General features: G+C 40.6%; 1 protein-coding gene across 4 annotated transcripts in view; it reads right to left on the bottom strand.

Moving 5' to 3' along the window:
• Nucleotides 1–669: 669 nt before the first annotated feature.
• erbin (erbb2 interacting protein) overlaps nucleotides 670–12,486 on the bottom strand; it is a 62,699-nt gene continuing 50,882 nt past the window's right edge. For 2 of the 4 annotated variants that reach the window (XM_028024893.1, XM_028024894.1), the window contains 10 exons: nucleotides 12,093–12,266; nucleotides 11,098–11,277; nucleotides 10,884–10,998; nucleotides 10,198–10,372; nucleotides 8,685–10,107; nucleotides 6,035–6,091; nucleotides 5,652–5,819; nucleotides 4,474–4,566; nucleotides 3,496–3,570; nucleotides 670–3,374 (listed from right to left, as the gene is read on the bottom strand). In XM_028024893.1, the coding sequence (XP_027880694.1) occupies nucleotides 3,267–3,374; nucleotides 3,496–3,570; nucleotides 4,474–4,566; nucleotides 5,652–5,819; nucleotides 6,035–6,091; nucleotides 8,685–10,107; nucleotides 10,198–10,372; nucleotides 10,884–10,998; nucleotides 11,098–11,277; nucleotides 12,093–12,266 (2,568 nt within the window). In that variant the 3' untranslated portion in view covers nucleotides 670–3,266. Of the gene's footprint in view, nucleotides 3,375–3,495; nucleotides 3,571–4,473; nucleotides 4,567–5,651; nucleotides 5,820–6,034; nucleotides 6,092–7,487; nucleotides 7,632–8,684; nucleotides 10,108–10,197; nucleotides 10,373–10,883; nucleotides 10,999–11,097; nucleotides 11,278–12,092; nucleotides 12,267–12,486 lie in introns of all 4 variants that reach the window. The other 2 variants (XM_028024896.1, XM_028024895.1) reach the window with 2 other exon arrangements.

Here is a 12,486-nt window from a genome sequence, read left to right as displayed (position 1 = left end):
AGCGTAACGACTCAATTTAACTTTCAAAAATTTGGGCAGGAAGCAGTACAAACTTGGGGTCAAATATTTTATAGTAAATGTGTAAGGCTGTGCAGAGTTGGCTTGACTAACAGGGTCCAGCAATATACCTTTCGCCAGCAGCATAAAAAAAGCTTCTTCCATTCACTTCCACTACATTTACACAGCCACTACTTGCTAATCTAAGTATTCTGGTCATACAGTTGTTGGTAGAAAAAGGATCCAACCTGGTGCACTTAGGAATGTTAGAACTGCCAGGTATGTTACACATACTTGAATTACAACATGTAGACAAAATGTGTAATTTGGGCACTCAAATTTGCAACGTTTGAGTGCCCATGATGGAAGTTTTGTGCTCACATTTGTTTTGCTCTGACTGGTCACCATGGATCTAAAATATTCACACAAAATGAGAAGCTCAAGCTAGAAACTGTTACATCTATTTGAATTGGGTAACAAAGTAGCACAAAGGTGTAATCTGCGGTCAAGACTTGCATATTCACATGCTTTTAAATGAAGCCATTTCTGAATAACTAAAAGTTACTGCAATTTATCTTCAGCAGGTCCAAAAGTAGCACTTATCGAGTTCTTCCCAGTTTTCCCATGGCCCTTACGATAAACCCGGACGATTGAGACAGTAAAACAAAAGCATCACTGTTAAACAGCATTAGTTTATTGTCCCACAGGTAACTTCTGAAACAGGAAATTATGTACAAAATCTGGAATGTTGGATAAATGCATATCAATCATCTCACTGTGACCGTTTCCAGAGAAACATTAGAAATACTAGCTATACATTTAAATGGGAGCCTCTGCATTGCAATTTATTGCTGGTTTTACAATCGCAAGTCACAAATGTTTCTTCAGTTATTTACAATTTGATTAGTAAGGTCTAAAATTTCATGTAAGTCTGCTAAATAAATACAAAAGTGGGAGCGAAAAACACAAAACACGGATGAAGAAAAGATTTGTTGTCATCCCTAGATTGTCTAAAGTAGACAATTTTTTTTAAAAGTGATTATAAAGTGACCATAACCCAAGAAATTAATCTCCACCGTTTAAAAAACAAACAAAAAAAAAGTAAAGAACTTTAAAACAAATACAATCAAAGATTTCATCAGAGTACAATACAACACAATGTGCGAAAAATGTCACTTTCTTGTAAATAAAAACTGACCAATTGCTAATCAAGTAGAAGAACTAATGGCCAACTTCATTTGGAACAAATATTTTTCAACAGAAAATTATTCGTTTAATTTAAATGAATTAAAATGGGGGGTGGACAAGAAAGTTGTTGTTTTTTTTATTTGGTTGCCAATGCAAAAAGGAAAAAAAGGATACTCTACTGGCAACAAGTGACAGAAGTGAAGGAATTCACAGGACAATGTGTATTTGATCATTTCCACTAGTTTGGGAAACACGTCTCGCTGCTGTACCTGTGGCTGAATCTCAACAGATGGGGGTGTAATATAAATCTTGATCACACTTATTTCTTACAGTCCTTTTATAATTGTTTTCAGAATGCTGAGTCAGTAACCCCTCCAACCTCACCAGCCCACAGTGGAAACTTTTAAACACACAAACAGCGAGATATTCAGTACTCGACAAAACAGTAAAATATCTCTGCCAAAGTGACAAAAACTCTTTCACAATGCAGAGAATTTGTTTTTTGAGCAATGCCACACACACACGCATGTAATTTCTGTGCCATTTCATTGTAAAAAATAAAATAAAATAAAATTACAATATAAAAAACATGTAAAATCATCAGGGAGTACTCAAAGCTTGTGGTTAGGTTTAAAAACGATGCCGTGTGAATGAAAATAAAGGCTTTTAAATATTGCTTTGAAGCCATTATGCTGCAAATGTACTCGAAGGGGTTGCGAATGTGGGTATTGCTTGGGTTCCTTGGGGGGAAGAGCTGAACATCCTCCCCTTGTTCAAACAGTTCAAGGTCTATGGCACTTGACAATTTGTGTCTCCCATCTCTGTTCTCTGTACAGCGAAGGAAAAACAATAAAACAAACAAACAAAAACACAAGACTGCTTCGAGGTGATGAGTGACGGGAACAAAACAGACACAAAAGGCAACCTGTGGTTTTCTTCTGTGTAAAATGTTTCATGTTGCAAACTTTTTTTTTTTTTTTTTTTTTTGCATTGACGGTGACCTAAAAGATGAAATCCCCACAATGAAACATGTTGATCCTAAAATCTCTCTGAGAACAGTCCCTGCTTTTACCTTCTGTTCATTTTAACGCTTGCTTTGGTTAAATCAAGTAGCTTTAAGGTGTTTTCATCGAAAGCTAGCTTGTCTACTTCTAAGCACCTTTATGTCATCCTGCCGGAACCAGATGTGCTTATTGCCCCAGTTTTAGTCCTTTTTTTTTTTTTAAACTAAAGTTGTACCTTTTTAAAGAGACATCAACACAAGAACGCGCTTTTTCTCCCGATGTGATGAACTCCATTCTGCTTTCTTCTCTTGTAGTAGGAAGACCTGCTTGTCTGAAAACGTCTGACGAGTTGGGATGAGTTTCCGGATGGCACAGGTCTGGTTATCCAGAAGATGACTGAGGTGGATCTTGATGGGTTTACGGAAGTCTGAGTGGATGGTTCTCCCTCTTCGTTTACTTCTTTGATCTTCCATTAAAAACAGAAACAAACGCCTCCTTGATCTACATTCGTCTCCCCATGAGAAGCACGTAACGCAGTCCCTTTTGATAATGTCGCCTGGCAACGGGGAAGTGGTTCAGCTAAAGAATAATAATTTAAAAAATTCAAAAATAAAAGGCAAACTTAAGGACAGAAGAGAAGAGTGGGAGCCCTGCCCCCTAGTGGTCGCCTCCATGCCCATCTGAGGAAGTAAAACCCACATCTTGGCAAGTGGTTGATAAGTCGTTGACTTAAAAAAACAAACAAAAAAAAGCGGATCTGTACAGATATCAAGAGTTCCCATCAAATCTTCCGGTTTTTGTATAAAAAATATATATATGTATACCACAGTGACGGCCTTTTGAGGACACGTACTTGCATGTGTTTGCTGCTGTTTCACTAAGATCCACTACATTCAGTGGTTTTCCCCGTTGCATCGAGGCGACAAAGACCTCTCAGGATCTCAGCTATAAATAGTCCCAATAGGTGTCAGCAGATCAGTCTCTCCTCTGTGTATAAAAATATGACAGTCACCATAAATTTCTTTGCTCGCCTTCCATGTGCTGCGCCGTTCTGCCGGAGGACAGATTCAGTCGAGTCTACGCTTGCACTTCTCTTACGATCGTTAAATCCACAGTGGTTGGAAACATCTTGAGCAGGGACACTGCATTCCCGTGATCGATGTTCACAAAGCTGTATCCATTTGCCTGTGGCCAAAAAACGAACACAAAAAAAAGGTTTTACTTCCCCCTTCGAACCAGAACCAACATTGCATGTCTTTTACTACTCAAAATTACTTGTTTTTGTTGTTTTTTTTAAACAGAATACCTGAATTATTTTATCTCCAGGTTGAAGGATTTTGGACGCTGGCCCCTCAGGTTGAACTCGAGTCACAAAAATGCCCTAGAATTACATAAGATATAAAATGCAGTGGTTTTCAACTATAACAATAAATTCATGTCTAACAAAAGCTTTTTCTTCTTTCTTATTTCAAAATACGACATTGTTTCAGAGCTCTCCCTCTCTTTTTGGTTAATAGTGAAGCATGCATTTCTACAGAGGTTTTGGATACAAACCGGCAGACTGATTGGATGTGCCGATTAACTAATGTATAGAAGTAAAAAATAATGAGGCTGAAACGATTAATCATGATTAATCGATTAATGAAATAATCGTTAACTTATTTAGTTATCAGCTAATTGTTAACTGGAGTTTTCAGACTCAAAAAAGGTCATTTGCAAAAAAAAAAAAAAAGAAGTCCCAACACATTCAGAGCAGTAATTAAGCCAAAACTGTTAAGAAAAATACGTACATTTTGTATATAAGACAAAAATGCAAAATGTATCCAGATTGTCAGTAAATATAATTTAGCTAAGACTCCTAAAGCAGTATAGTTTTAGCTTCACCTGGTTTAGATTTTCTAAAGCATTTTAAGCAACACAATATTTATTTTCTTAATTAATCAAGGAATTGAATTATTTGTATATTTTAGTGCATTTCTAATATGTTATGAAAGGCTTAAGCGGGTAACTAAAATATAGAGAGAATGTGCCATTTTATGATGAATCGTTGGTTGCAGCCCTAATAGAGAAATAGATGAATGAATGGACCCACGCACTGATGGATAAATTCATGGACGCTCATACGGACAACTAATGCAGGAATGGGTGGACAGATTCTTATTTTAGATCTTGAAAAGTACTTCAAATCAAATTCCAAACTTTTCCAGACTTTGTAGGCACCCGGAGCACAAAATGTAACCTAAAAGCAAAAAGAAAGACTAGAAGATGAAAGGTGTGAGCTTACATTATCCTCGGGACGGAAGGGGTTTCCCCGGCCTCCCACTCCGCCCGATATACTGAAACCCAGCTCCGGATTCTTCTCCACTTTCACACGGATCTGAAACACACCCACACACGTTTGATAAGCTACCGTTTCACTTCACTCCCTGTCGGTTACACATTTCTCTTTCATTAATACACACCACAAGCAAAAACAGCAGCACTCTAAAGAAAAGCATATCAAACTAACTTGCAATGGTTTGTTGGAAAGACAGAAACACTGATTATGTCGGATAAACAGAAAAAAAATCTAGGGAACGATTTGCAAAGCCTCTGTGTGGACAGAGAGTTCTTCCTGATGGGAAGGTTTGAAATAAATGCCCAGAAACATGATGCCTTGTAAGTTCCTCCCCTTGAACTTCAGACTTAATCCTAGTATTGATCTATGCAGCTGAGTGAGAGAGAAAATAAAATGAGTACTTTAAGAGATTAAGTCTTTTAACAAGTGGAAGAAAATGTTGGAAAAAGAAAAAAGCTGGAACAAAAGAAAAGGTGAACATCTGATTCAGTTTCAAGTCTTTTTCAGCCTCTTCACAGGTTTTCCTCCACAATCATCCTGTTCTTATGTCCATCCATGTTCTTGACAACTCTGAAGAAAAGGTGTGCCCCAAGGCACGATGCTGGCCCCACTAGTTTTACTGTGGGGGAGGCATGTTCAGGGCGATGTGCCATGCACCTTCTTCGTCTACACAGCTTGTGGCAAACTGATAAAAGAATTTCTTATGGCTTTCTACTCGCTGCGTCGCTAAAAGGCTGTCTGCATCTTTTGGTCTTTGTGATGCAGTTTGTTTGCTTGTGTTCTTTAAAAATATCTTGACACCTATGTGTCAGTATAAATAGTATAAGTAGAAGTATAAAAACTTCTATTTATACTGAGATTAAATTACACACAGACTCTCTGTTTACTAACTAGGTAAACTAAGACATTTGCTTCCTTTTTAAAGGACCGAACATAAAAACTTAAGAGAGTATTAATTATTTAGCAGCAACTATATTTAGAAGTTTGTCATGTTGAAATGCCCATTACTGACTAAAAACAACATCTGCTAGCAACACCCGCAAACTTAAAGAAGCGATTGTAATAGTAGCGCTATAGAAGCTAAAGTTTCATTTACGTGTTACAAGAGAAACCGACGGCCTCACCTCTTGCTGTAGCGTGTCGTGAGGAACGCGCGGAGGCCCGTGGGGCTGCTGGGAGACTTTGAGCATCAGATAATCGATGAGCTGCTCTCTGGAAGGGTGACGAGCCATTGAGCTCTGGCTCATCTGAGGACGACCAGAAGGGCCCATCTGACCATTCATCAAAGGCACCTAGGCAACAGAAACACACACTGATAAACAGACTGCTCAGCACATGCGTGCAAGCTCAGTGCTTTGCTAAATATTGACAGGTAAAAATGTCAATTTAAGCCCCTAAGCCCCCTTTTACTCTCATACCCCTAGAGGTTTATTTAATAAATACAGTTGAAACCAGAAGTTTTGACTAATTTGTTTTTTCTTCACTGGATAACATGCATTACACCTACTTTTCTGTGGGGGTCCATGGTGTAGCTTTGTGGCCCTTGGGGAACGAAAACATCATCCTGAAAGGAAAATATGGATAATTATTGCACTGAAATGACACACCGAACATCTACTTAGTACCTTTTCAATCAATATGCATGATATATCGAAAGGACGACAGGGATGACATCAATAGCAAGTCTTTAATTTGACATAAGAGGAACAAGGAAAAAGCACATCATTTTTTTTTTTTTATGGGAAACATTAAACTGTGATTTGCTCAAATCAAGAACTAAGCGGAATGTGGTTAAGTTTATGGGAATAGAGGAAGTAACACGACACACACGGATTAAACAAGACCGAAAGTCTCCATCTATGCCAATTCCCACGTCTACATCCTCAACGCACACACTTTTGCCATCTTACCTTTCATCAACATATTTTTAAGTCCACACGTGAAGTGGGAGCTTACGAAGTCAGGCTGATGTGATCGGAGGTTGGAGTGAAGATGACGGATGAGCAAAATTAAACGTTACAAATGCAGTTAAAGGAGGAAACATCATGGTTCAGACAGCCGTCACAATCACAAGACGAGTTATTTGAGGTGAGATGGTGAGGAATGCTGGGATGTTTTGGGGTTTTTTACGTTAAAGAGCACAGCATATTTAAAAGGGGCTCTTTTGTCCCACTTGAGGGATGAAAAGTATCGATTAATGATCTAAAGTTGATTGAGCTTATTGATGTCACCCATCGATAAGCTGCCATTTTATTAAAAATCTGAGTTTTCTCCAGTCAACTGTTTGTGTTTCAAAACAGAACCACATAAAGTGCATTTTCTATCCCACAATGGACCCTACTTCGACCGTTTATCTTTCCCGTTCTGGTATGGTGGCGCCATCTTTGTTTTTCTATCAACTGGCTCTGCTTTAGGATGTTTCTGCTGGATGGCGGCCAAACTACAAGACTGAAAGAAGACCTAAGCGGACGTGTTGTTAGTTACTTGATAGGTGCTAATTTTAATTTAATAAACAATGAATTTACAATTAATCGTAAGTCGATCAATTGTTTGCATCCCTAGTCTCATCTGATGTTCAGCTTACATACAAATGATGGCTAAAGAAGATTAGCTTTAGAAGTATTTAAGCTTTCTGCTGTATTTATTTATCTAAATAAAGGCCCCTGTTAAAAAGCTGCTCCCATAATGATCACAAAGAACATGAAACTCCAATCTGTCCAGTTTTCACAGAAATCAAGCACCACACATGAAATTTAGTAACAGGAAATCAGATGTTGAGAAACACTAAACTCTGGTTTTCTATAAAAGGACAAGCCAAAGATGGCTTCTCAGGGTCTGATTACTTCTCAACATCTGGTGGACAAGGAAACAGACATTTCCTGTACTTTCGAAAACGATGTGAAACTAGCAGGAGCTGGAGCTTGAGCTGCGGGCGCTAGCTACAAGTTCACAGTACTCACACGGAAGCTCAGGGCTCCATAGGGCTGTCGGTCAGCGCCGCTAAAGGCCACGCCCCCTTGGCCGGCATGCATATCCCGACAGCTGCCGTAGTGAGACCAGCTCAGCGGAGAAGTATTGAAATTATAGGAGCGAGACAGCGCATTCTGACGATAAGGAAGCAGCCGACATGTCGGAAGGTAGCCATGCAATCCACCAAATGAGTGACAGATTAAAAAAAAGATAAAAAACATGGACAGATACAGTAAAAATCAGGATGCAGTGAATCAGAGGAGCTCTATTGATGGGTTAGTAGCCTCTGGTAAACCTGTGCTTCTATTTGTTAAACGGCTATTTAATATAAATGCTTTAATTTAAAAAAAAAAAAAGTACTCTCATTGTTCTATGGCTTGCTTCAAACCTCACAGAATATGCAAACTTTTTTGTTTTGCATTAAATAAATATTTCCAAACAGCTACATTTGTGCTTCTAGTGAGCAAAATCTAGGAACTTATGTTTCACGCTGCTGACCAGCAACAAGTGGGGGCAGGGCAGCACCAAACCCAGATCGCTCTGGGCCTTTCTCTGGCATAAAAGGACTTTAAAAACAACATTTATCTGATTTAGAGCTTGATGTGGGAAGATGCAGATGCATCTGTCTGTAGGGCAAAAGAGTAAAGTTGAGTGTCTGCAACTTAACTTTAAGACTTTTAAGACATTTTAAAGACAATTATATTTCCACAGAAATGTACAAACTTTCTCTGGCCTACTGACAAAAAATTTGCACTTATCCATGATAGACGCAAAAAATCTAGCTAGCTAGCAAGTGTATGTTAGCAGTGAGTTAACAGGAACCGCAACACAATGGAGACATCTGAGTGTGACTCAAAACTTTGCTTGACAGAAAAATCCAGTGAGAAAAAAAACTATGAGAGATAAATTTTGTCTTGACTGGACTATTTGAAGACATGCGATTAACAAATTAGAGGCCAACTTACTTTTTAAAGTGAATTTAAGTCATTTTAAGGTCTTAAATTTTCTTAGACACATGAATTTAATACTTTTTAAGGATGCATAGGCACCCTGATATATCTGAATAGACTGTAGAGTCAGTGAGAAGAACATAAACCTCTACTTTAAACCCAACTATCTGTTCAGGAAGGAAAACAAACGTTGAAATACTGAAATATTTTGGTCACATCAGCACTTTAATTTTTTACCTTCTCCATTTTCTTGGCTTCAATGTGCCGCATCACTTGGTCTCGCCAGTCAGTCGGCACCCTCCCTGGTCCCATCCCTCCCGACACCTGACCCGGTCCGTCGAGAAGCGAGTGCTCAGACTTTACTCTGGTGTTGGGCCGCTTGCTGGGGCTGCTTTGCTGGTAGCTGAAATCACTAACGGACATGGTCCTTTCTGGAAGCTCGTGGGGCGGGGGCCTGGCGGCGACGGGCCTGGAAGCGATGGGTGCGTCGATGCTGTACGTGCGAGCAGAGAAGGGCCTCTGCATGGCCTGGCTCATCGCCAGTGGCCCCCTGGCGAGGGTGTGGATGTCCCTGTAGGTCATGTACTCCCCCTCGGGAGCTTGGACGCGCTTTGGGTCGCCCATGGAGACTGAGGAGGCGGAGCTGCCTTGCCGCTGCAGAGTGCTGCTTCGAGGTGGCCCGCCGGCAGAATGAAGCCTCTCCTTGGTCCAGTCTCCCATGGGGGCCATAGGAACGCCCCTCTGCTGGGGCTGTAGAGTATACGGAGGTGCCTGGTTACGGTTTGAGTAGTTGGTGTTGGCAAGGGAGTGTGGATGAGGTGGGAGGTAGCCTTGGTGGTCCCGCTGAGCCCAGAGGTCGTCTTTAGGCACAGCACTGCTTGCGTACTGGATGTTATATTGAGGGGGAGGGACCCCCATGCTCATGCTGGACGACCCCAGATATCTGCTAGTGCTGACCGGAGGCTTAGAGGATGACAGCAGGTCAGAGGAAGACGATAAAGAGCCGGGGTAGACCAGCAGATTCTGGTCGTTGAGTAGCTGACTGGCTGATTTGCTCCGGACGATGTTCTGACCCTGAGCTCCCGGACCCGGGACGATTCTACCTGCCGCTGCTGCGGCAGCCTCGTCGTCCCCATCAAACGAGTACAACTTCATCCCACCTGCTTCTATATTGCTGACGCTGTGGGACTTTGTCACCTGCGACGGCAGGGGACATCGTTTTTCCGGAGACAGCTCCTCGGTGCTGCGAGACAACGACATGTCGCTGCTGGCGGCCACGCCCGACGAGGCGGACGTCTCCGCTCTCGTCCCTTGGCTTCTGTTCACCAGGCTGTTGATGCAGTCGCTCCCCTGCTGGTTCCCGTTCTGGAAGTCGTTGCAGTCATTGACCGAGCCGTTCTTTACTTTGTCCAGCTTGTTGAACTGCGCTGCGTGGTACGGCGGCAGCTTGGTCACGTTCATATTGATCTGGTCCCACTTGGTATAGGCGTCCCCCATCCCGTTGGTTACCCCCTTCTCAATGTAGGCTTCCATAGACAGGTCGTAGTCCGGTGGGGTCTGCTGGGTTTTTAACAGGGTCTGGAGCAACGGTTCGGAGCCATTACCATTGTGGAGGAGAGGGGTGGTGTCTTTTGGCTGATTCATATTCTCGTCGTCTTGTCTAGTAATATTTATTGCCGAGAGAGAAACACAGAATCAGACTGCGTGGTGACGGCAGGATGATGACTAAGCTCAGAAGAAGTGAGCTTACCTGCTTTTTGGAAGGAAAGGCATCTTGGACTCCCTCTCTGGCGTGCACAGAGAGTTGTCCTGACTGCTGTCGGTGGTCAAAGACACAGAGTCCGACATCCGCGATGGCGACGAGCAGTTGCTGTTGTTCTGGTTGCTGTTGGCTACGGTGTCGTCCAGCAAAGAATCAGCATCATCTATTAAAGAGATATCACTTTTATAAAGGTACTTATGTCTCCAATTTTGTTTATACCAGATCTGAATCGATTTTTTTGCTCGCTTTCTTTTCTAAAGATGAAATTACAGAAAACACTTTCAAAAAGGGGCTTTTATTTCTATCATTCCTTCTGTGTGTTGAGCATTAGGGCCAGGCTACAAGAATTTCTGTTTAATTATAAGAATGTAGTCACAATATTAGCAGAAAAAATGATGCAATTTCACCAGAAGAAAAAAGTATTAATGAGAAAAAAAATTTATCAGGACCTTTATGTGAGCAGCTCAGTTTGTGTAGTTCATGCTACAAAATAAAAAACAAGCTGGCTGCTGACATCAATCTGTACCATGGAAACCCAAGAAGTTAATTCTCCAAAAATGAAATCTTCAAAAACCCATAATTTGATTAATTGATAAAAATCGATTTATCAGCCAGCCCTTCAGCACCACTGAAAAAAAATCTCTTAACATCTGAAATTAAATTTTAGGGTTTACCTTTTTTATCCTTACTTAGAGTCACTACTTTAGGCTGATTGATGGAAATCTCAATAAGTGGGGGTCTCATCTCTGCTATTTTCATCTCCTCTTCCTCTGAAAGCTCCTCGGTGTCCTAAGAATGAAGACGGGACGTTTTAAAACAGCTGGATCTTTTCTTCAAATGTTCTTTTTCTTTTGAAAAGGGGAGAAAACAGAGTAGTATGGTAGCCACCTCCAGTGTGTCCTCATGGTTCATCATTGAACCTTCAGAAGATTTGAGGGGAATGTTCTGGGAGCTGAAGGGCTCGGACGTTTCTCTGGATTCAGTTGCAGAAGAACTTTGGGGACAAGTGGAAGAGACTGGAGCGTCGATGTCTGATGCCACACCGTTGGGAAAGGGGCCTTCGATCACCTTTGGAAGAAAAATAGATGGATTATCGATTGAAAGTTTTCATTTACATTAGGGCTGCAACTACAGATTATTTGAGTAATTGATTATTTTGACGATTAATCATATTTTTAAAATTGCCACATTCTGCAGATTTTTCATTTAACCATTTAACTTTTTTCTACAATTTTAGAAATGCATAAAAAAATACAAATGCATATTTAAATACCTTTTTCCAATAACAAGCTGAGCTTTTTATTGCCTAAAATGATACATCATAGCATTCTTTTACCGAGTGCTTGATCATTTGTAGCAAAAAATGCCCCTGCAGCTAAAAAAATAAAATAAAATAAAAAATACTTCAAGCCGCATGTCAAAAGCTCAGCACCTTCCTGCTTGACTTAACATCAATACAATAATGTTAAACCAAAAAATACATTTGTAGATTTATTCTTTGGATTTTTTTGAGTCTGTATACTTGAGTTAATAATTAATAAATTACAAAACAATTTGACGATTATTTAATCGTTTAATCATGATTATTTGATTCAGCCCTAATATACATTCACGTACAATATACTATGCCTTGTAAAAAAAATGTTCCCATGATTATTCCTACTTTGGTGTGTTCCACAAATCCAAACACCACAAATCCCTTTCCTTCCACAATAATTTACTTCTTTGTGTTGGGTGGTCACAGATAAAATCTGTGGTGGTAAGATCAGAAAATGTGAAGAAGTTCGAGGGCCATAGAAGGCCCCCCCATAACTTACTAAAGAAACAAAAAAACACATGAAAGTAACTGGTTTATTTCCACATTTGTTTTAGCTGGAGCTGACCTTAACTCCCACGTCCTGAACTCCAATGTGGTTCCTCTCCACTGGTTTGGATTCCTTCCCAGACTCGTCACTCGTTTCATCCTCCTTCAGCCTGTGAGCCACAGACTGGGCCGTTTTAACCATGTTCTTCAGCTCGTCTGGGTAAGGCGTCGGGTAGCGTTTTAGGTGTCCCTCCTGGAAGAATGCAAATACACGTTTAGAATCAAAGGACTCAAAATATGTGGAAAATCCCTTCTTTTTTTTCCTTTCTTCGCCAATGTTTAGAGTTTCCTATTTATTCCCACCAGACTGTCTTTGGTCAAACAAAGCCACTACACCGCTGGCAGTCCTTCATTCACACGCGGATCTAACGACTCTTGAGCTGGTCGACTCAAACAGCTTTACACGGCAAAAA

Source organism: Xiphophorus couchianus, chromosome 8 (genome assembly GCF_001444195.1).
Source record: "Xiphophorus couchianus chromosome 8, X_couchianus-1.0, whole genome shotgun sequence".
Taxonomy (NCBI): Eukaryota; Metazoa; Chordata; class Actinopteri; order Cyprinodontiformes; family Poeciliidae; genus Xiphophorus; species Xiphophorus couchianus.
This window is presented reverse-complemented; position numbering and strand designations above follow the sequence as displayed.